Here is a 21,416-nt window from a genome sequence, read left to right as displayed (position 1 = left end):
TTGGGAGATGTTGCTAGGAAAGGCTATTCCTTGGAGAGGGACATCATGCTTTGAAAGGTGGAGGGTTGATGTGAGAGGGAAAGACCTTCAATCAAAATGGATTGACACAGTGACTGGAACAATGGGCTTGAGTGTGTTAGAGATTGTGAGGGTGACACAAGAGATATCTGTTGTTCATAGGGTCGCTATGTTCATGCTCAATTTGAAGTTACCTAACAACAATAGCAACAACAATCTGTATTTTTATGCCAAATATGCTCTCTTAGTACCTGATCTGTGTGAATCCAATTACCACAGATTACTGCCAATTAGATGACACAGCAACATCCCAAATATACCCAAATCAAACTTATTTTTTCCATCTTGTATTTCTCATCTTGGTATTGGTACCTCCATCACTCTATACTTAGAATCATTCTTTTTCTTCTTCCTCACATCAGTGCCACTATCCACTCAGTTGTTAATCTATGGCCTTTGTCACTGCCTCTACCCAGGCCATCATTTTCTGACTGGGTCACTCAATCCTCGATTGCCTTCCCCTAATCTTCTCCACTCTAAATTATTCTCCATATGATGACCAACTTAGATTGGTCTTTCTTTTACTAAATATATTGTTACTTTCCTGGTTTCCTATTTTTAGTTGCTTCCCATATTGTTGTGTTGTTAGAGACCTTCTAGTTGGAACCAACATGTAGCTGACTCACCAGCAGTTTTTCAGGAGCAGTAATTTCATTAGAAGATATTGCCTATCTTTCTCCCATGGAACAGCTGGTGGCTCCAAACTGTGTGCCTTTGGGTTGGCAGTGTAACTTCTTATCACTAAGCCACCATAGCGCCCTGTTGGAGAGGGACCCAGGGTAATCTTAAACTTCTTTAGGATTATATATTATTCATGGTCTGGCCCCTATTCAACTGTTGTTGTTGATTTGATTCTGGTTCCGGATAACCCCATATATGTCAGGATAGAATTGTTTCCAACAGGGTTTCCAATAGCTAACATTTCAGAAGTAGACTGAGGAGCATTTCTATGGAAGTGTTCTGGATAGACTAAAACAATAGACTTTTTGGTAACTGTCAAGCCTGTTAACTTGTTTGGACCACCCAGGAATTTGACCCCCTTTCTTCAGATACACCATAGCACTTCTCACATCCTGTCCTCCTTCTGAGCTGAGCTGGCTACTCAAGACTTACTCTTTTAGGCATGCAAGGCCTAGCACATGGTATTTCCTCACTGCAAATTATCATTTGTTCTTTCAGCTAACCACCTTATCCCAATCTAATACATGCAGCACTATGTACCTGCATAGCACTTGTGACTCCCAGGTGTATTAATTCATTGGATCTGCCATAACAAAACACCACAAGTAGGTAGTTTTAGATGATGGAAGTCTATTTCCTTATAATTCTAGAAATTAAAGTCCAAATCAAAGTATCAGCTGTGTCAGTTTCTTTTGTGGACTCTTTCCTCTTTTTGAGTGACTACCTATAATACTTGACATTCATTTGTGACTACAGATGCATCTACCTCCAATATCATAATAAGAACCCCCACTATATGCCTATCTCTCTATTTCCCCTTAATAATACAATACTCAGAAGAGATCAAGTTTAGGACTCATCCTTCTCTGGTATGATCTCATTAACATAACAAACTTACTAGTTTGTGTTAAATTGGACATGGTTCATAGCTGACCCTCCAGCAGGTTTTCAGAGACTTTAAATCACACAAAATGATATTGCTCCTCTTTCTCCCACAGAGAAGCTGGTGGATTAGAACCCCCTGCTTTTGACTTGGCAGCATAACTCCTTAACCATGAGGATAACAGAAGGGGAATTAGTAATTTCAACATATATTTTGGAGGGACACCATTCAATTAATAATATCTGAACAACAACAATTATTTCATTTGGTTGTTATTATCTACTGGCTCACAAGACAAAGCTCTTTTAGAAGAAGCCTGCATTTTAATACCTAATATATGCCCATTGTAGATATTCAAGATCTTTTTGTTGGTTAAAATGTTATTGTCATTGATTCAGCTCTGACTCAGAGTGCCTGTTTTATACAACGCAATGAAGCACTGCCTGGTCCTTTGTCATCTTCAAAATTTCTGCTGTGCAAACTAGAGGGGGTGGGTGGGAAATTCTGCTCATTCTCCATCTATTTTTCTTTTCTAAAAAAAATGAATAAATAAATGCTTTCTTGTCCTTTTGGTTCCACTAGATCCTAAGACGTTAATCCTGGCAATGTAGTTACAATTATAAAAATCCCCGCTGACTTGCAGATGTACCTTTTTTGGAGGTTTGTTTCTTTGGGCAAGAGTTGGATCTGTTTGTACTGAAATTCGCAGCCAGCACCACCTGAGTAAATATTGCATACTAATTCTGTGTTATTTTCTGAACAGTGCCAACTAATTTTGCTAGTGAACTTCAGATTTATACAACACAGGGTTTCCGGGTCATAGCATTGGCCTATAAGAAATTGGAAACTGACCACCACATCACTGCCTTGACGAGGTAAATGGGGAGTGTGCTTATAGTGAAACGATTTGGTGAAAAGATGCAAAAGACTGGGAAGAGAGTCACATGGTAGGGGTTGTGGACTCAGATTTATAGCTTGCTAGCTTCCTGTACATGAATTGTCTCTGAATTTTGGTAAATGACAATACAATAATCTATTCTTTCCCTCAATCACAAAGCTAATATGATAATTCACTAGAGGAGTGAATAAGAGATGGCTGTGCAAACTGCAAAATGTAGTATGATATATACGAATTTGTGAAAATAATCAGTTTTGGAGAGTTAGAAATTGTGCTCATGTCCCTATTTTGAACCAAGTGTAAGTAGTTGATTTTCTTTTTCTCCACCTTAGAGTTAGTAATTGGTTGAACATTATAAAGCAATATTTTTCTGAAAAAAAATATTGATCTAATAGATACAAAGAGTGGAATTTTTTTTGTTTATTTGGCTTGTTTTGTTTTGCTGTGGTCTCAGTGAAGGTTTACAAAGCTAATTCGTTTTCCATTCGGCCATTGGTAAACATTTTGCTTTTTGACCTTAATTACAAACCCACTGTGCAACTGCATTCTTTCTCTTTACTCTCTGTGGTTTGTCTTCCCCTTAATCTTTCTATCTTAACCTGTCTTTGTCTTCTGAGGTTTATCCATGGGGAATGCTGCCCTTCGGATCTTATGTCCTAGTAATTGAATGTGTTCTTGCTGTTGTTGTCATCTTTGGGTTTGTCTATCTATTGTTGGGCTGCAAGATGATGTGTGAAGGGGCAGTGAGCTTCAATCCACACTTTAAGGGTGACTAAGGGCTTTATTCTTGGGGGCTCCACCGATATCTGTTGAACCAGTAAGCATGGCCATTTTCATGTTCTCAGGTTCTGTTCCACGTTTTTCTCTAACCCTGTCCAGCACCTTCTACTGTGATTCCTTTTAGCCTGGGCACTAGTGTTAGTTGGGCACCATCTGATTGTTCTGGTCTCAAGGTTATAGAGGTAGAGGTTCACATTGTCCATTTGCCCTTTTGACTACTATAAGAAATACCATTGTTTAATGGAACAAGTTACTTGAATTTAACTGGTAATCTAAGCAATGTTTGCTGAAAAACAAGGAAAGCTTTTTAGAGGAAATGCTGGAGAATTTTTAAGTGTGAATATATTATAATGGATATTTAGCATCTATTGGCTATTGTTTTTGTTTTGTTTTCAATTTTTAGTACATCTTATTTATTTCATCTTCAATGGCACACCCAATAGTTAGTTAGCAACTACTGATAATACTGTTTATGGATTGAATTAAGGCTGATTTTGTTATTTAAACATAAACACAGCATTTCAATATGTGTTGTTGTTTTGTGCCAACAAGTCACTTGTGACTCTTAGTGACCCTATAGCTCTGAATCCTGCCCTACTCTGAGCCAGTCTCACTGACCCCACACACCTACCCCCGTTACCCCATTTATTGTGTCAATCCATCTCATCCTGGGTCTTCCTCTCCCACACTGTCCCTCCACCCTTTTAAGCATGATATCCTTCTCCATGGACTGTCACCTCTGGCCACATGCCCAGAGTATGTGAGATGGACCTTCAAAATCTAGCCTCCAAGGAGAAACTTGGTTTTACCTTGTCCAAAGCAGACCTGTTTGTTCTCTTGGCAGTACATGGTATGTTCAATATTCTTCTCTAGCACCACAACTCAAAGGCATCAATTTTTCTGTCAATTCCAGTCAATGCCAGCTCTTTGATGCATAGCAAGTAATTATGAAGACCATGGCCTGGATTAGTCCCTACACCTTAGTCTGTTGATTGACATCATTATTTCTCAGTACTCTGGAAAGTTCCCTGACTACAGATTTTTCTAATGCAATTAATATTTTTATTTCCTGACTGCTAATGTCATGAGTGTTGATTGTGGAGCTAAACAAGCTGAAACTGTTAACCTCAGTATCTTCTCCATCTATCATGATTACACCAATTGGCCCAATGGTGAAAATCTTTGTCTTCTTGATGTTAAGGTTAAATCCATATACTCCAGTCCTTGACTTTCTTCAGCAAATGCTTTAGGTTCTCAGTTTCTGCAAGCAAACTTATGCCATCTGCATATCACAGGTTATTGTTGAGTATTCCTCCATTCTTGATGCCACATTGCTCCTAATAAAACCCAGCTTCCTGAATGACCACTTCTGCATATAGATTGACAAGTATGGGATAAAGGACTCATCCCAGATGCACTCCTTTCTTGATTTTAAGCCATGCAGTGATTCCTTGCTCTGTACTGAGGACTGCTTTCTGGTCTAAGTACAGGTTTTGCATGAGCAAAATCAAGTATTCTGGGATTCCTCTTCTCCTGAAGGTTAGCTACAATTTGTTATGATACACACAGTCAAATGCCTTTGCATAATGAGTGACAAAAATAGACATTCCGTTAATATTCTTTGCTTTCAGCCAAGATCCATTTGACCTTAGTGATAATGTCTCTAGTGTCACGACCTCTTATAACCCCAGCTTGTATTTCTGGTACTTCTCTGTTGATGTACTGTTCCAGTTTCTTTTGGATAATATTCAACAGGATTTTGCTTGCATGTGACATTGTTTGATAATATCCACACTGTCGGAATGGGTATGAATGTGGATCTCTTCCAAAATCAGTTAGCCAAGTAATTGTCCTCCATATTTCTTAAAAAACCTGGTGAGCACATCCAGGGAAGAATCTCATTGTTGAAATATGTCAATTGGTATTCCATCAATTCCTGGGACCTTGTTTTTGCCAATTCCTTCAGAGTAACTTGCACTTCTTCTTTCATCACTATTGTCTCTTAAAATATTTTTCTTAAAATTCTTATGTGTCAATTATTTTTGCTACAGTGTCTCTGTCTACTCCTTCCATTTTTTTTTTTAATGCTTCCTGGATCATTCAATGTTTTGCCCATAACAATATGTGAGTTCTAAAATATTTGTTTTCAACTATTATAAGAGTCAGCATTATCTTGTGGTCGTTAATCTAAATTAGATTTATGCATAACATTATGTGCAAATATTCTCTGTAAAAAGTAATATCCTGCCCATATAATGAAGTTAAAGCAGGAAGTACAATGCATTACAAAAATCAGCATTGTTATTTTTATATGCCATCAAGTCACTTGCAACTCATAGTGACCTTATGTATAACAGCTCCGAACTCTGTTTTATCTTGAGCTAATTTCATATTCTCTCACATACCTACCCCCATTACCCCAATCACTGAATCAATCCGTTTCATCCAGGGTCTTCCTCTCTTGTACTGTCCCTCCACCCTTTCAAGCAGGATACACCTCTCCAAGGACTGTTTTCTTCTTGAAAAATACCCCAAGTATGTCAGACTTAACTACAGTATCCTTGCCTCCAAGGAGCAGCCTGGCTTCACCCTCTCCAGGACAAACCTGTTTGTTCTCCTAGCAGTCCATGGTATGTTCAATACTCTTCTCCAGCACCACTGCTCAAAAGCATCAATTCTTCTTCTATAATCCTTAGACATTGTCCAGCTCTCTGATGCATAGTAAAGAATTGTGAAGACCATGGCTTGAATCAGGCACACTTAAGTCTCTAGGCTGACATAGTTGCTTTTCATTACTCTGGAGATATACTTGACAGCAGTTTTCCCAGAGAAATTGGTCTTTTGATTTCCTGACTGCTGGTGCCAAGAGTGTCGATTTTGGAACCAAGCAATATATTTCCATAAATGCTTAACAGGTGCTAGTGAAACAAAATGGAATATTAAGCTACTTGCATCCACGAAGGAGAATGGTTATGACTGCCACAGAAACAAATACATATTGATATGTTTTTGTTAGGTGTCATTGAGTCAAGTGCAATGCCAGTGACCCTAAGAACTATATGTCTGAGCCCTGTCCTATCCTGTGCTTATCTCACAATCTCTGACACACTTGACCCATTTATGTCAATCCACCTGGTCGAGGGTCTTCCTCTCCTTTACTATCCCCCCACCTTTCCAAGCATGATGTCCTTCTCCAATGAATAGACTTTCCCACCATTGTGCCCAAAGTATTGGGACACATTGATATAGAAGTATTGGAGATATTGGAGTCTTGAATACCACAGTCTTATTGTTAGTAAAGTGGCTTTGTGAAGTAATTAAAGACTCCTGCTGAACATCTGAACAAAACAATACAATCCAGTCTCACATGATAGGGACATTTCTGGAAAATTAATAGACTATTACTCTACAAAAATTCTTTATGTTTATATGTAGAATAACTCTCAGGATCGGGAATTTAGAAAAAGGAAATAATGTCCATTTATGTCTAGTAAAATCTTCAAATGGACTTAAGATAATTCTTCATTGTATACTGAATGCTGCAGAAAATCTTGTCCAGCCCTCCCCACAAAGTTCTATAATGTGCTCTATTATACTGAGCATCCCTACGATGAACCTATCACTTTGCAAATGGGGAAACTAATGTAACCAAGGGTTGGATTCCTTGGCATTTCAGGCACCTCTGTCTGGAACATAGATGTGTTCCTTGAATGTGACCCTTGAACCTCTGACTCTTGGAATTCAGTATATTTGCAGCGGATCTACTTAGGTCCAGGTCACTCGAGACAGAGGGCTGAAAGTGAGCCGTGATATTGGCTCTCACCTTTCAGAGAAGAGAAAACTTGAATCAAGAAATGAATGAGACAGATTGAGGAAAGGAACTTAATTTCCCACGAGCCTGCTGCCAGAAATGATATATCAAGTTTCTGGCTACCATGTTGCTGCTTTCAATTATTGTAATAGGATATTTGCTTATTTATGAGCTTCAAAATCAAGGTGATGAGGGCTGTGTTAATAGAGGATGCACTTGAGCTGGCAGCAAATAAAACAGCAGGAACGCATGGGTGAGGGTGAAGGCACATTCTCTGCTCAAAGGCATCGGTAGTCAAACTTCTCCAAATCTGATGTGGACTAAACACTCTTCAGTGATAGTGTTTGATCATCGGTTATCAACTTGCTTCTCTTGTCTTAAAATGACATCACCACTGTGTATACTTACTGTTTAGTTAATTTACCTAACCTTTACTAATCCCTGATTAGGGAGCGTTCTTTCTATTTTATGTGGTTAGTCAGGGTACTTCCAACATTAATATCATAATCTCTTTGGGGTTTATTTGCCAGCTTTGTGCATACTTCATCTTTTAGAAGTCACATGGATGTTAAGAATGTGAAGTATAATCAGAGGAAAGACAAAGTTCGCTTAGTATTGCACATCATTGCTGTTTTTAGAAGCTTCAGCAACAGGTGTACTGCCTGTGGAGGTAACAGGAAAGGAGAGCATATTATTGCAAATTACAGAGCTTGAAGGGCCTACTTCTTTTCTTTCTTTCTTTGTTCACATTGAATGTTCATGAAAAGAAGAATCATGTAATGTTGAACTAGAAGAGGCCTTGGAGGTTGGTTAAGCCCACCTCTTTTTTTTATAAATCAAGAAACACAGTGACAAAATTATTTGCCCATGCTCACACAGCAAGATAATGGCAGAGCTGGGATTAAAACTCAGGTCTCCTAAGTATTGTAAATTGAAGACTATGGGCCAGAAGAACCAAAAATATTAATGCCAAGATGGCTTATAGGCAACAGCAGGTATTTTTCCTGCAAGAATTTGTGTACTAATCTGGCACTTTCTGGTTGACTTATTTTAAATCAATTTTGATAATCTATAAAGCCTAGGATTTGGTGTAAGAGTCACTCGACTAATTGAAGACTTCAGAGTTGTACAGCAATTATATTAAATACCAGTTCAAGTAGCACCTCTTCCAGGAAGACCTCTTCAATTTCAGTTTGTCAATCCAGAATTGATTTAATCTTCCTCTCTTTCATTTAAGGCCATGGGACTCAAGTATCTCAAGTATGTGTGTCTGTTATTGCTCTAATTTGTCTTCCATGTAACTAAGGTGGTCATGTCTCATCTTTACCTTTCAATTTCATGTGAAATCCCTGGAGTCAGAAGCTACTATGTTGTTGTTGTTGTTGTTAAGTGCCGTCGAGGCGCTTGTGATACTCTCTGCATATTCTGTCCCCTTTTTTCATTGGCCCTGTTCCTTGTATTAATAGATACTCAGTAAATTATCATTGGTATAACAGACTGACAAAGCTTGGGATCCCAATAAGTAAACACTAACAGTGAAATCTGTGCAAGAGGAAGTGAATCCTACCAGGTAATAGTTGTCAGGAAGAAATGAAAGTATCCAGTCAGCAAATATTTGGTGAGCATCCCATGTGTGAGGTGGGTATGGTTGAACAAAGAGTTGAACCAGGTAGGCTTTTCCCTCAAGAAGTTAGAGACTTCTTAAAATGTCAAAATGAAATATGTGGACAAATGAAATATAATTGAAGCTGAGCTAGAAGCAGTATGTTAGGAAATTAGTCATTATTCTCAGTGGAATAAAGAAGTGGGAGAAGTGGCATATGAATTTGGTTCCAAAATAGATAAAAGTTTTCAATGGTAGATCATAAGGAACCTGTAACCCTTTCCATTATGCAAATAAGAAAATTATAACATGGCATTCTAGAGCAAATGTCTAGAGATGTTTAAGGACACCTGTCCAGGTAATGGTGGATGGTCTGACCTCTTTGGCAGCCACAGTAGGTTAAGAAGAATTCTGTGATATATAACATTTAAGTAGTTTGGAAATAGATGTTTGAGAATTCTTGAATACCTGATCAGGAGAACAAAGAATGCCATCCTTCTCAGCCTGCTCTGAAGTCAGTGGTTCGAACTGTGCCCACTTTCTGATGTTTTGGAGGTCCCGGAAGTTTCCTCAGAGCGTCATTGGTCCTAGTCCATGGCCTGGCAGATGTGAGAGCCAGCACTGACATGGCAATCAAGGCAAGGGGATTTGGTTTGCATGCATCCTTATTTTTTCAGTGTAGATTAAGCTGTGCTTTTGTGCCTGATAAAGGTCTCTGAGTCCCATATAAATAAAAATTATGCATTTTTTTAGCCCTTGCCCTTTATATACTTCACTATACTTGCTCCTGTGGAATGTCTTGGAAATGTTCAGATGTCTGGCCTTATTTGGAGAAATACTTTCTTCAGAAGAGCAATGCAAGTAGCTGAGTGATTTTGATGGTGGTGGTGGTGACCTAAGTAGAGGGATCTATTTTGAATTATGGTCTTTTACTTCCTAGAGTTAAAACAGAATTATGACCTTGTTTTCTGAAGACACAGGATTCCCCCACCTCTTTGTATGATACCCCTCATTCTTTTAGTGTTCATAGGGTTTTTAAAGGCATATTACTTAACAAGTAGATGTCTCATCCTGCTTCCTAATCTGTCTTAATCAGAGAGCGCCACCAAAATCTGTCCACTATGAATAATCCTTATGGCATTTGATACACCAGTGGGACAGCTTTCAGTATCACAGCAACCCCAAGTTATCTCAGTACAACAAACTTACAGACAAGCGCTGTACCACTTAGAACAATGTTCTTTGCAAACAAAGTCAATACCAGACCCTTGAGTCCAACTGATTTTTAAATAAAAAGGCCCATCCAACAGGTCCTGGTTCACTTAAACAACAGGCTTCCAGTCCACAGCTGATTCTGATTGTTAACTAAATCATTCTTTCTCCATACCAATTCAGTCTGTATGCTGAGAAAATTATCCAAGAAGCCAGACTCTATGAAGAGGAGTGTGGCATCAGGATTGAAGGGAGACTTATCAATAACCTGTGTTGTACAGATGACACAACCTTTCTTGCTGAAAGTGAGGAGGATTTGAAGCATTTGTTGAAGATCAGTAATGTAGTCCTCTGAATGGTTTGCATCTCAGTGTCAAAAAAACAAAGATTCTTACCACTGGACTGAGCAGCATCATGAGGGATGGAAAGGAAATTGAAACTGTCAACAGCTTCATCTTGCTTGGATCTGTAATTAACAGTCTTGGTACCAGCAGTCAGGAAACAAGGAGATGCATTGCACTGGGAAAATCTGCAGTTAGGGACCTCTCCAAATTATTGAGGAGTAATGATGTCAGTTTGAGGACTAAGGTGCATCTGATTCAGGCCATAGTCTTCCAAATCACTTGCTATGCATCTGAGAGCTGGACAGTGAAAAAGGATGACATAAAAGAAAGTGATGGCTTTGAGTTATGGTGTTGGAGAAGAGCACTGAACATCCCATGGGCAGCCAAAAGAAAAAACAGATATCTTGGAGAGAGTGCAGCCAGAGTGTTCTTTGGAGGCAAGAATGATGAGGCTTTCACCTCTCATACTTTGGGTATGTTACTAGGAGGTGCTATTCCTTGGAGAAGGACATGATGCTGGAAAGAGTAGAGGATGAGCGAAAGAGAGGAAGACCCTCAACCAGATAGATTGATACGGAAACTGCTACGATGGGCTCTCTTGTGTGTCAGGAAGTATGAGGTTGGAACAGGATAGAACAGGGTTCATATCTTTGTTCATAAAGTTGCTATGAGTAATACTCAACTCAATGGCACCTAACAACAACATAATACACCATTATTTTTTGTTGTTTATTAGTTTGTCTATTTTGTACCAGAATTTGAGCTCCTCTTTGTTGGTTGCTTGTATTATTGTTATTAGGTACAATTGAGCTGACTTGGACTCATAGCAACCCTGTGAACAGCAGATCTGAACCTCGCACAATCATGTATCTGATATGCTCACAGTATCTGATATGCTTGAGTCCATTTTATCAATCCGTCTTATTGGGTAGATCTTCCTTTTTTTCTCTGACCCTTCAACTTTCCCATCCTGCTGTTCTTTTCAAGATCTACCTTCTCCTGACAACATGCACAAAGTATGTGAGACGAACCTTCACCATCCTTACCTCTAAGGACTACCTTGTTGCACTTACTCTAAGACATATGTAATTGCTTTTTTGGTCAGTTTATGGGCTATTCAGTATTCTTCTCCAACAGCACAACTCAATGGCATTAATTGTTTTTCTATCATCCTTGTTCATTGTCAAGCATAGGTGAGGAAATTACAATAAGGAAAACAATATAATAGTGGGTAGACAAGACTTTTTTGTACTAATTTAACTGACTTTGTAGGAAGGCTGAAGCTAATCCCATTAGGTACTCCCTTCCTTTTGATTCATGTCAAACAACTGTCTCATGATCTTCTCCCTTCCTCCTGCACAGTACCTGGCACATTTTCAGTGCCTAAAATGGCATGTCAGTGAGTGAGTTAAAAACCATTTTGACAGGAAGGTTTTTGTTTTACTTCTAGTAACAAAGTTTTAAAAAGTAAAAACTATGTTTGTTCGCTCATATTTCTATTTCAAGGGAGAAGGTGGAGACAGACTTGATATTTCTGGGATTGCTGATCTTGGAGAACCGATTGAAAGAAGAGACAAAACCTGTCCTGGAAGAACTCATCTCAGCCCGAATAAGGACAGTAATGATCACAGGTATAAAACAAAGTGTCCTATGAAAACTGTAAACATTTGGTGAACAAATAAAGAGAGATTGGCTCTTTTAAAGCATGTCATGACTACAGAAATGGGCTCAAGTATGTCAGAGATGATGAGGATGGCACAGGATAGAACCGGATTCATTTCTGCTGTTAATTGGGTCACTATAAGTTATACTTGACTTGATGGCACCTAACAATAACAACAATAATGGGTCAGACACTGTTCCAGGTGCTGGAGGTAGATGGGGAAAGACAAGATCATTGTCCTCATCCAGCTAAAATCCCAGTGGGTTGAAATAGAAGCACAATCAAACACCAATATTAAACACCACAAAGTTCCTGAGAGTCACAAAGAGTTAAGTGCTTAACTGCTAACTGAGAGAGAGATGGATGACATGAACCCACAAACGTTTTAAGATCTGCTTTCAGTAGTCCACAGCCTTGAAAACCTTACAATGCCGTTTTCTGTGGCACATGATTGTTACTGTTGTTATGTGCTGTCCAGTTCATAGCAATGTCATAAGCAACAGCCCTGAGCCTTGCCCTGCCCTGCACCACCCTCCTGAGCTCCAACATGCCCAAGTCTGTTCCTATAGTCTTGCTGTCAGACCAGCTTGTTGAGCCTCTCCCCTTTTTGTTACCCCTTGTGGAGTGTCCTTAAATTGGACTGTATTCATCTGGAATTGGTTTTTATTGAATATTCTATTTAACTTGTACAAATAAGTGTATGTCTAGGGTAGTATACATGGTTCATTTTCTCAGCTGCTAACAGAAGGGTGACATGTTTGAGTTCACTCAGACATGCCACAGGAGAAGAGCCAGTTGATATACTTTGGGGGGGGGAATCAATTAAAACTGTGGGATTCAAGTCTCTCTTAACACACCTGGGTGGCCAAAAATCAGAATTAACTTGAAAATAATTGTTATAAACCACATACAACAAAGTGATGTGGGAAAGTGTCTTTGATTGGATGTTTTAGATGACGTGGTGCAAGGAATTTGCTCTAAGAAGGTGACATGTAAGAAAACACAGTGAGTGACAAGAAAATATGAGGCATGTAAAAGCAAAGATTTACTATTTTGAAATATTAGGAGGGGGAAAGTATGTAGACTTTGATTTGTAAATGATGCTGAAAGTTCATAAATGATGATCTCTGATTTTGGAGATAAATAATATTGTCCATTCTACTCTCATTATTAGACCTGAAATCACACAAATGAGGAACCAGTACAAAGGGCTCATTTAGGAAGAAAAAAAAATACGTGAAATTGTTAAATGACTGTTTTTGAGTAGATGCTGCAATTTGCTTGGAAAAAGACTAGAGGAAAAGAAATGATTTCCTAATGAAATGATATTAATAAATGAATGTTTGAGTGTGTTACACATACAACCTGTCTAAAAATCTTAAGTAGCAGTAATTATTTCTGAATGATGAATCTACCTTGTGGCATCAACTCCTCTGTGGGTGTTATGTCCACATATAATGATTGTGTCATACATTTGACACTTACAAAATGTTGGCAAATGACAGCCTTTTTAATTGCTCACAAAACACCAAGACAGCATATGAAATGAGGACAGTGTTTCATGATGAGTGCCCTCTGGTTTGAAAGCTCCTTGGGTGGAGATGGAAAACTCTTCCACACTTTGTTATGCTCCCACTTTACACCATAGAAGGGAGCTGGCTTAGTAACTAAGTTGTTGATCTGACAAACCAAAGGCACATGGTTTGAATCCAGCTGCTCCTTAGGAGAAAGATGAGCAGGTGTTCTCAAGTGATTTACTGCCTCTGAAAACCCACTGGGCGAGGGTCAGCTATGAGTTGGTGTCAACAGTACCTTACAACAGCAGTTTACATCATCGAAGAGGGACTGTTGTTATTATTGTTGGATGTCATTAAGTCAAGTATGAATGACCAATCTGAACATTGTCTTATTCTGTGCCATCTTCACAATCTCTGACACACTCAAGTCCATTGTCACATTCACTGTGTCAGCCCACCTGATTGAGGTTTCTCCTCTCTTTTGCTGCCTCTCGTCCCTCCCAAGCATGATGTCTCTCTCCAAAGAACAACTTCTCTTAGAAATATGACCAAAGCATATGACGAAACTTCATCAGCTTTGCCTGCAAAAAACACACTGGCTGCAACTTCTCCAAAACATATCTTTTTGTTCTTTGGGCAGTACTATGAGATCTTCTGCACTGTTCTTGAACACCAGAGTTGAAAGGCAACAATTTTTCTTCTGTCATCCTTAATCATTGTCCAGCTCCTCAGATGCATATCAAATTCCTGAAAAGACCATGGCCTGAATCAGGCGTTCCTTAGTCCTCAAACTGACTACTTTTGAGAGGTCTCTGACTATAGAATTTCCCAGTACAACATATCACTTAATCTCCCAACTTCTGGCACCACATGTATTGATTCTGGATCCAAGAAAAGGAAGTTGTTAGCAGTCTCAGCCCTGTCTCTATCCATCATGATGTCACTTATAAGTCCAGTGGTGAATATTTTTGTTTTCTTGATTTTGAGATGTAATCCATATTTCAATATGGAAGGCTGTAGTTTTTAGCCTTCTACAGCAAGTGTTTCAAGTCCTCCTCCTTTTCAGCAAGCATGATTGTGTCATCTGTATATAGAAGTTTATTGATCCTGGAGAGGGTTGAAATCAGGCTGCTTCTTGGAGGCAAGAATTTTGAAGCTTCATCTCACATACTTTGGGCATGTTTCAATGAGGGAACAGTTCTTGGAAAGGGATACCATGACTGGAAGAGTGGAGGGACAGAACAAGAGAGGAAGACCCTAAATGAGATGGTTTGACATAGTGACTAGGGCTATGGGAGTAGGTTTGTCAGAGAAAATGAAATTGGCTCAAGATAGAGCAGGGTTCAGAGCTGTTGGACAGAAGGTCTCTATGAGTCACAGGCAACTCGACAGAATATAACAATTACAATAATCCCCCAATTCTGATGTCACATTTTTCTTCAGAGTCCAGGTTACACTAATACAATATTATATAAGTTAAGTTTATATTTATTTGGTTATTGAATTTTAAGAACAAATTTTCATTTACTTCAATGTAAATGTACAAGCAATTCAGACATACCTTCCTCACTCATTTTAATTTTCTAATTTCCCATATTTTGTTAATGTTACCTGAAATCTAGGTTAAATAGAAAAACATCCAATCAATCTTTTTCTTCCAACCTCAGCTAACAGTTGCTTCCCCTGTTGTTGTTGTTACATGCTGTCAGGTTGCCTGCAACCCATGTACAGCAGCTCTGAAGCCTGCCTTGTTCTGAGCCAGTTTTACTGATTCCAACACACCTAGCCTCATTTCCTCAGTTACCGTATCATTCCTTCTCATCTGGGATCTTCCTCTCTGGCACCGTCCCTCCAGCCTTCTGAGCATGATGTCCTTCTCCAAGAACTGGTTCCTCCTGGCCATGTGCCCAAAGTTATGTGAGATGGCACTGAAAAGTCCTATTCTCCAAGGAGAATCTTGATTTCATCCTCTTTAAGACAGACCTGTTTGTTTTCTTGGCTGTATGTGGTATGTTCAAGACTCTTTTCCAGCACCACAACTCAAAGGCATCAATTTTTCTTCTGTCATCTTTAGTCATTGTCTAGCTCTCTGATACATAGCAAATAATGACAAAGACAGTGGCCTATATCAGGTGCATCTTAGTCTCTACACTGACATCATGGTTTTTCAATACTCTGGAGAGATCCCTGACAGCAGATTTTCCCAATGCAATTTGTCTTCTGATTTCCTGCCTGCTGGTGCCAAGAGTGTTAATTGTGGAGCTGAGCAAGCTGTAGCTGTTAACAACCTTAATCTCTTCTCCATTTGTCCTGGTGCTGCCAACTAGCTCAGTGGTGAGACACTTAGTCTTCTTGATGTTGAGCTTCAATCCGTTTTGAAGACTACAGTCCTTGACCTTCTGCAACAAGTGCTTCAGGTCCTCAATTTCAGCAAGCAAGGTTGTGTCATCAGCATAATCCAGGCTGTTGATGAGTCTTCCTCCAACCCTTATGCCACAATCCTCCTCATAAACTATCTTTGATATTTTATTGCATAAGAGAAGCCAGATGTCCGGCCAGAAATTTTCCCTTTTTGGTCATTGTTGTGTTTTGTTTAGGCATTTAATTTTCCTTCACTCTGTCTTTATACTTTAAAGAATTTTGATGCTCTTTACACCCAATTGCTTGATATTTATCCCATAATTTACATACATTAAATTTTTGTTTGTTTCTTTTTCACTTTTTGCTGGTCATCACTGCTGCTGATTGTTCTTCATTCCATTTGTTGCCTTATTAATTTAGAATACTTATTGTAATTTTTTCATTCTTTCAAATGTTGCATCAAAGGAACCTTAGTCTTTAAATTGAAAGTGTTCTTTCTCCTTTAGAGAAAGACTTGACAGTAGATTTTCCTAATACAGGACATCTTTTGGTTTCTTGACTGCTGCTGCCATACTCTGGTACTCACTTACGAATTTTTTCTTGTTTTCCAGTACAACTTTTATATGTTGATGAGTTAGTTATAAAAAATTTACCAAACACAATGACTATCTAAAAAATAGTGACTTGCCATGTATATTATAAATTCTCATAATTGTTTCTTTCTCTTCTCCTATTCTCGCTATTCAAATTTCTGTCATGTTTCTGTCCTTGTTGGCTTATCATTTTCCCCAAATGCTGTTCTCAGGTACAAGGGCTATATGAGTTTGGATTTCCTACCTATCATGGAATATATGTCTTTACCTGACAGGTAGGTTCTATATTCCTTGGATATGAGATTTTTGAGTTGCAATCCTTTTTGTTAATGCTTAGATCGTAACCTTTTATTAATATAGACTGTATTCCTTTGTCTTCCAGTTTTGGTATTACACAGCATGAATCTGTTGCCAGTCTCCCTAGGCAACTTGTTCATTCTGTTAGAAGCCTTCTTGTTAACTTTGGAGTTTAGAATGTTCCCAGGGCATGCCTGTATGTCTGTTCTTTTCTCATTAATTGGTTCAGGAACACAAACACACTTTTAATGTGTCTGTCTTTCCCTCATACATATTTCCTCTATTGTTCAATTAATCATTGCCTTTGTTCTCTTTTCTTTCTCATTAGTTACATGTCTGGTATCTTGGGTCTAGTTTCTCAATTTCTTATCTTTTATCTTATGAATGTCACATTTTTATAATTTTATTTTAAGAATTTTTTTCCACTCAATTTTTCTAAGTTTCAGTAATGACATTGTTGTTTTTGTTAGGTGCTACCAAGTCAAGTCTTTCTCATAGTAATCCTGTGAACAACAGATCTGAACCTCATCATATCCTGTGCCATCCTCTTAATTTCTGACACTTTTTTTTGTAATCTTTTTTTTTTTTATTTTTTTTATTATATTTTATTAATTTTCATAAACATTTACAGAGATTTGGGGCTTCCACTCATTCATTGTTGCACTATTCTCTCTACCCTCCTCCCAGTTTGTTCTTGTCCAAATGCCACAGTGCTTGTCAAAGCCAGTTCTGATTAATCTTCTTTGTCAGTGTATTTTATGCCCATTTTTGCAGTCATTGTGTTAACCCATCTGATTGGGGGTCTTGCTTTCTTTTGCTTGCCCTCAACCTTTCCAAGCCTGGTAAGGACTTTATCTTCTTCCTATCAGCTAGTGAATTGCTAACTTTTGAGAGTGGCAGTAAATTCAGAGAACATTGGATTTTTGGTGATACATTTGAGTTCCTTTAGTGCTTTCATTCTTTTTAGTGCACGTTTCATCTGTCTCCAGCAATGGCTCTGCTTCATTCTATGTTCTGCCTGATCTTTTCCTATCTAGCTGCTGACATCCTTAGATAGAATACTATACATCTTTTTCAAGCTATTGAGGCTTAGACTTGGACTGTATATCTTATACAGTGGGATTCTCATGTTTGGTTTTGTTGTTAGGAGTCATCACAATGGCTCCAAATTATAGAGAACTTGCATGCAAAAGGAAGAAAGGCCGGTGAGTCTGTACCACTCCCTCAGTCTCTGAATGCTTAAACCCATTGTTGCAGTCATTGTGTCAACCCTGTTGCTATCCTCTGTTTCCAAGCACGTTGTCCTTCTCCAAGGACTAAGGTCCTCCTGATAACATGACCAAAGTGTGTGAGATAATAAATGTCTCACTATCCCTGTTTCTAAGGAAGACTCTGGTGTTACTTCTTCCCAGACAGATTTGTCTGTTCTTTTGTCAGTCTATGGAATAGTCTATATTTTTGCCAACTCCACAATTCAAAAGCATCAATTCTTCCTTAGTGGTTCTGTGGTTCCCTCCTGAAGCGTCTCGAGGAAGCTTCTTAACTCTCAGGTGTCTTTGTATACTTCCAACTTTCCCCAGTAATTCAGCTCTTTGGAGGATCCTTATAATTATTTTGGTAGAAACTAGAAATATCCAGCAAGATGTAGTAAGTTGTTACTCTGTTGTTGTGTACTGTTGAGTCAGAACAGACCCAAAGCTGACCCTCCATGGGGTTTCCAGAGGCAGCTAATCACACTAGAGGAGACTGTTCAACTTTTTTCTGCAGAGCAGCTGGTAGATTCAAACCACATACCTTTGGATTGTCAGCACAGTTCCTTGCCACTAAGCCCCCAGAGCTCCTTGAGTTACTGTTCCAGGAATCACTTACCTACCCTTTCAAAAAGTCTTGTATGCAAATCTCACACTCATTTCTTAATGTTATTTTGTTCTGTGTGTGGAATACATTAAAAACCCTATCAGACAATATTATAGTTTGTACTCTCAATTATCAAAAGTTAAAAAACATACCCGAAACCACTGCCATCAAGTCAAGTTCAACTTCTAGTGACCGACCCCTCTATTAGATTTCTGAGAAAGGACATCTTTGCAAGCATAGACTGCCCATCTTTCTCCTGGAGAGCTCGCTGGTAGACTCAAGCAACCAACCTTTCAGTTAACAGCACAGCAGGTAAAGCACTGCACCAGCAGGCCTCCTTTAAAGGATGAAAGGGAAGAAAATCATCTTTTATTTATGCAGAATATTTGTTATCTCTTTTGTTCCACTATAAGGTACACAACAACAACAATCATTGTTGAAGTTCCAGATTTCCCCTTAGCTTAATTTTCTTCTAGTCTGAAGAATTTCCTTCAATGCTGCTTTTTTAATATGGCTACTGCAGCTACCAGATACTGTAATAAGCCAGAAGTCTGCTAAAACATTGCAACCGTACCGACAAATGACAGAAGTAGATTTGAATTTGTTTCTCTACACTTCTTTCCCATTCTCTGGCAAAATTTACACTGGTAGGTTGTGAAATAATAGATGAAATGCAGTAAGAACAAGAGAAGGAATCATGGAATTATGGAGTGCCCAGGCTCTAAACAGCACTGCTGGTGGCACAATAGATTTAGCATTGACTTGCTATCTAAAAAGTTGATAGTTCAAATCCAGCAATTGCTTTATGTGGGAAAGATGAGGTCATCTGTTCTATAAGGATTGTTGGGCTTGGGACCGCTACAGGCAATTTCTACTCTCTTCTGTAGGGTCTCTATGAATCAAAATCAACTCCAAGGCAGTGGATAGGCCTCTAAGAGACCTTGAGGATTACTTCTCTCAATATTATTCATTCTATAGGGAGCTCAGGTGGCCTAGTGATAAGATGCTATGCTGCAATCCTGAAAGCATATAGTTCAAATACATCAGTTGCTCTACAGAAGAAGGATGGGCAGTCTCCTCCCATGTGATTAACTGCCTCTGAAAACCCTCTGGATGGTCAGCTACGGGTTGATTCTGACTTGATGGTGCACAACAAACAAAACACCAAAAAGTATCTAAAATAAAGTTTGTGTTCTTTTCTTCTACCTTGCCAGGTCCTACTTGACCAGAATTGGTCTATTTCTTCAGCCTTATTTTGACTTCTCTTACTTCTAGGTGACAATCTTCAGACAGCAATAACAGTGGCCAGAAAATCTGGGATGGTTTCTGAAAACCAGCGAGTAATTCTTCTTGAAGCGAATGAAGCCAGTGGATCTTCCTCAGCATCTGTATCTTGGAAATTAGTAGAAGAAATGAAACACATTACATATGGGAATAAGGTAAACCCAAAAGAAAAAAAAACCCTTCAGCTTGTTAACAAATTTGTTTCAATAGTTTTGACAACTGGATAACATTGGCCTTCAGGGCTGTATTGTATTCTCTAAATGTTGTCACACTTGTAGTTTATAAACTCAATGATATAATATTCCTGTAGTGTTCTTTAGGAGCTCTGGGGGCATAGTGAGTTACATGGTGCACTACTATCCAACAGGTCAGCAGTTCAAACCCACTAACCTCTACATAGGAAAAAAAGATAGAATGTCTCCTTCCATAAAGATTTACAACCGTGGACACCCACAGGAGGGTTACTAGGAGTCAAAATTGACTCTACAGGAGAAGGTTTCATGTGGGTTACTCTATTCTTACTGCACTATTAGGTGCAATGCTTTTCTAGATGCTAGAAATGATCTATTCTTTTAAACTTAAAAAATTTATTGGCTCTCTATAAGAAAGAATGTAGTAAGTGGGGCAACAAATTCAATTGCCCATTTTTCTCTTGCTTGTCAGCCACTTCATTGGGCTCTGCTGTGAAAGACGCCACTGCCTTCATTGGCCAGTGGAAAATCAGACTGTGCTTCTACATGTGAGGGGAAAGTTTTACTCATTTATCTCCAGTCTTCTTAGTATATTCTATCTCTATTGTGTCCTTGTGGAACCATATTAATTCTGTAAGGAGAAAAAATAAGTTCTCACTTCAGGGAGAGATTTGCTAAGCTGCAATGCTTTTGTATTTTACACTTGGAATATGTGAAATATGCTGTTCTCTGGGCTTACCAAGATCAAATCAAGATGAGAACAAGACATGAGTAAATGTTCTCTTATTCACTAGTGGTTGGGATGTGCAATGATTGATACAACAAAGAAAAATTCTTCTCTGTGGAATCAGGACTGAAGTGTGACTCTGAAAAAGAGAATATAATCTTTCTTTTTTGCCTTCTTTCACATATGCTTGTGGTCTTAACTTCTCTATCCAGGGAAAGGGTGTGAAATCATTGTGTCTTACTTTTCAGGACAATTACATTAACATCAAGGAGGAAGTCCCTGGTAATAACAGAGAAGGAAGTTACCATTTTGCCCTGGATGGGAAAACATTTCAGGTTATAAGTCAACATTTTAACAGCCTACTACCAAAAGTAAGTTCTAAGAGAGTGCTAGCCATCCAAAAATAAGCCCAAAATGGAACTTACAGTATGGTATTAGGTGATTTCAAACCCCTAGATATATGTGATATTGCTATTGAGTGATCAGTTCTTTGTATTATAAGGGAGGCAAATATTTTTCTAGAAGTTACCTACTACATTTGAGATAGGTGACCTTGATTAGTCAAGTTTCTGCTGTTGTTGTTGTTGTTATGTGCCGTCGAGTCGTTTTCGACTCATAGCGACCCTATGCACAACA

At 38.7% G+C, this 21,416-nt stretch overlaps 1 protein-coding gene across 1 annotated transcript in view; it reads left to right on the top strand.

Annotated features, from left to right (window-relative positions):
• The window catches only part of ATP13A4 (ATPase type 13A4), a 136,801-nt gene that overhangs the window by 64,941 nt on the left and 50,444 nt on the right, over positions 1 to 21,416 (top strand). Inside the window, exons 10-13 of the mRNA XM_006898540.1 lie at positions 2,406 to 2,517; positions 11,797 to 11,921; positions 19,854 to 20,017; positions 21,029 to 21,151. Coding sequence (XP_006898602.1) covers positions 2,406 to 2,517; positions 11,797 to 11,921; positions 19,854 to 20,017; positions 21,029 to 21,151 — 524 coding nt within the window. The remainder of the gene's footprint in view (positions 1 to 2,405; positions 2,518 to 11,796; positions 11,922 to 19,853; positions 20,018 to 21,028; positions 21,152 to 21,416) is intronic.

The sequence above is a fragment of the Elephantulus edwardii genome, unplaced genomic scaffold, assembly GCF_000299155.1.
Source record: "Elephantulus edwardii isolate Elephantulus edwardi_28Jun2011 unplaced genomic scaffold, EleEdw1.0 scaffold00232, whole genome shotgun sequence".
Lineage (NCBI taxonomy): Eukaryota > Metazoa > Chordata > Mammalia > Macroscelidea > Macroscelididae > Elephantulus > Elephantulus edwardii.
This window is presented reverse-complemented; position numbering and strand designations above follow the sequence as displayed.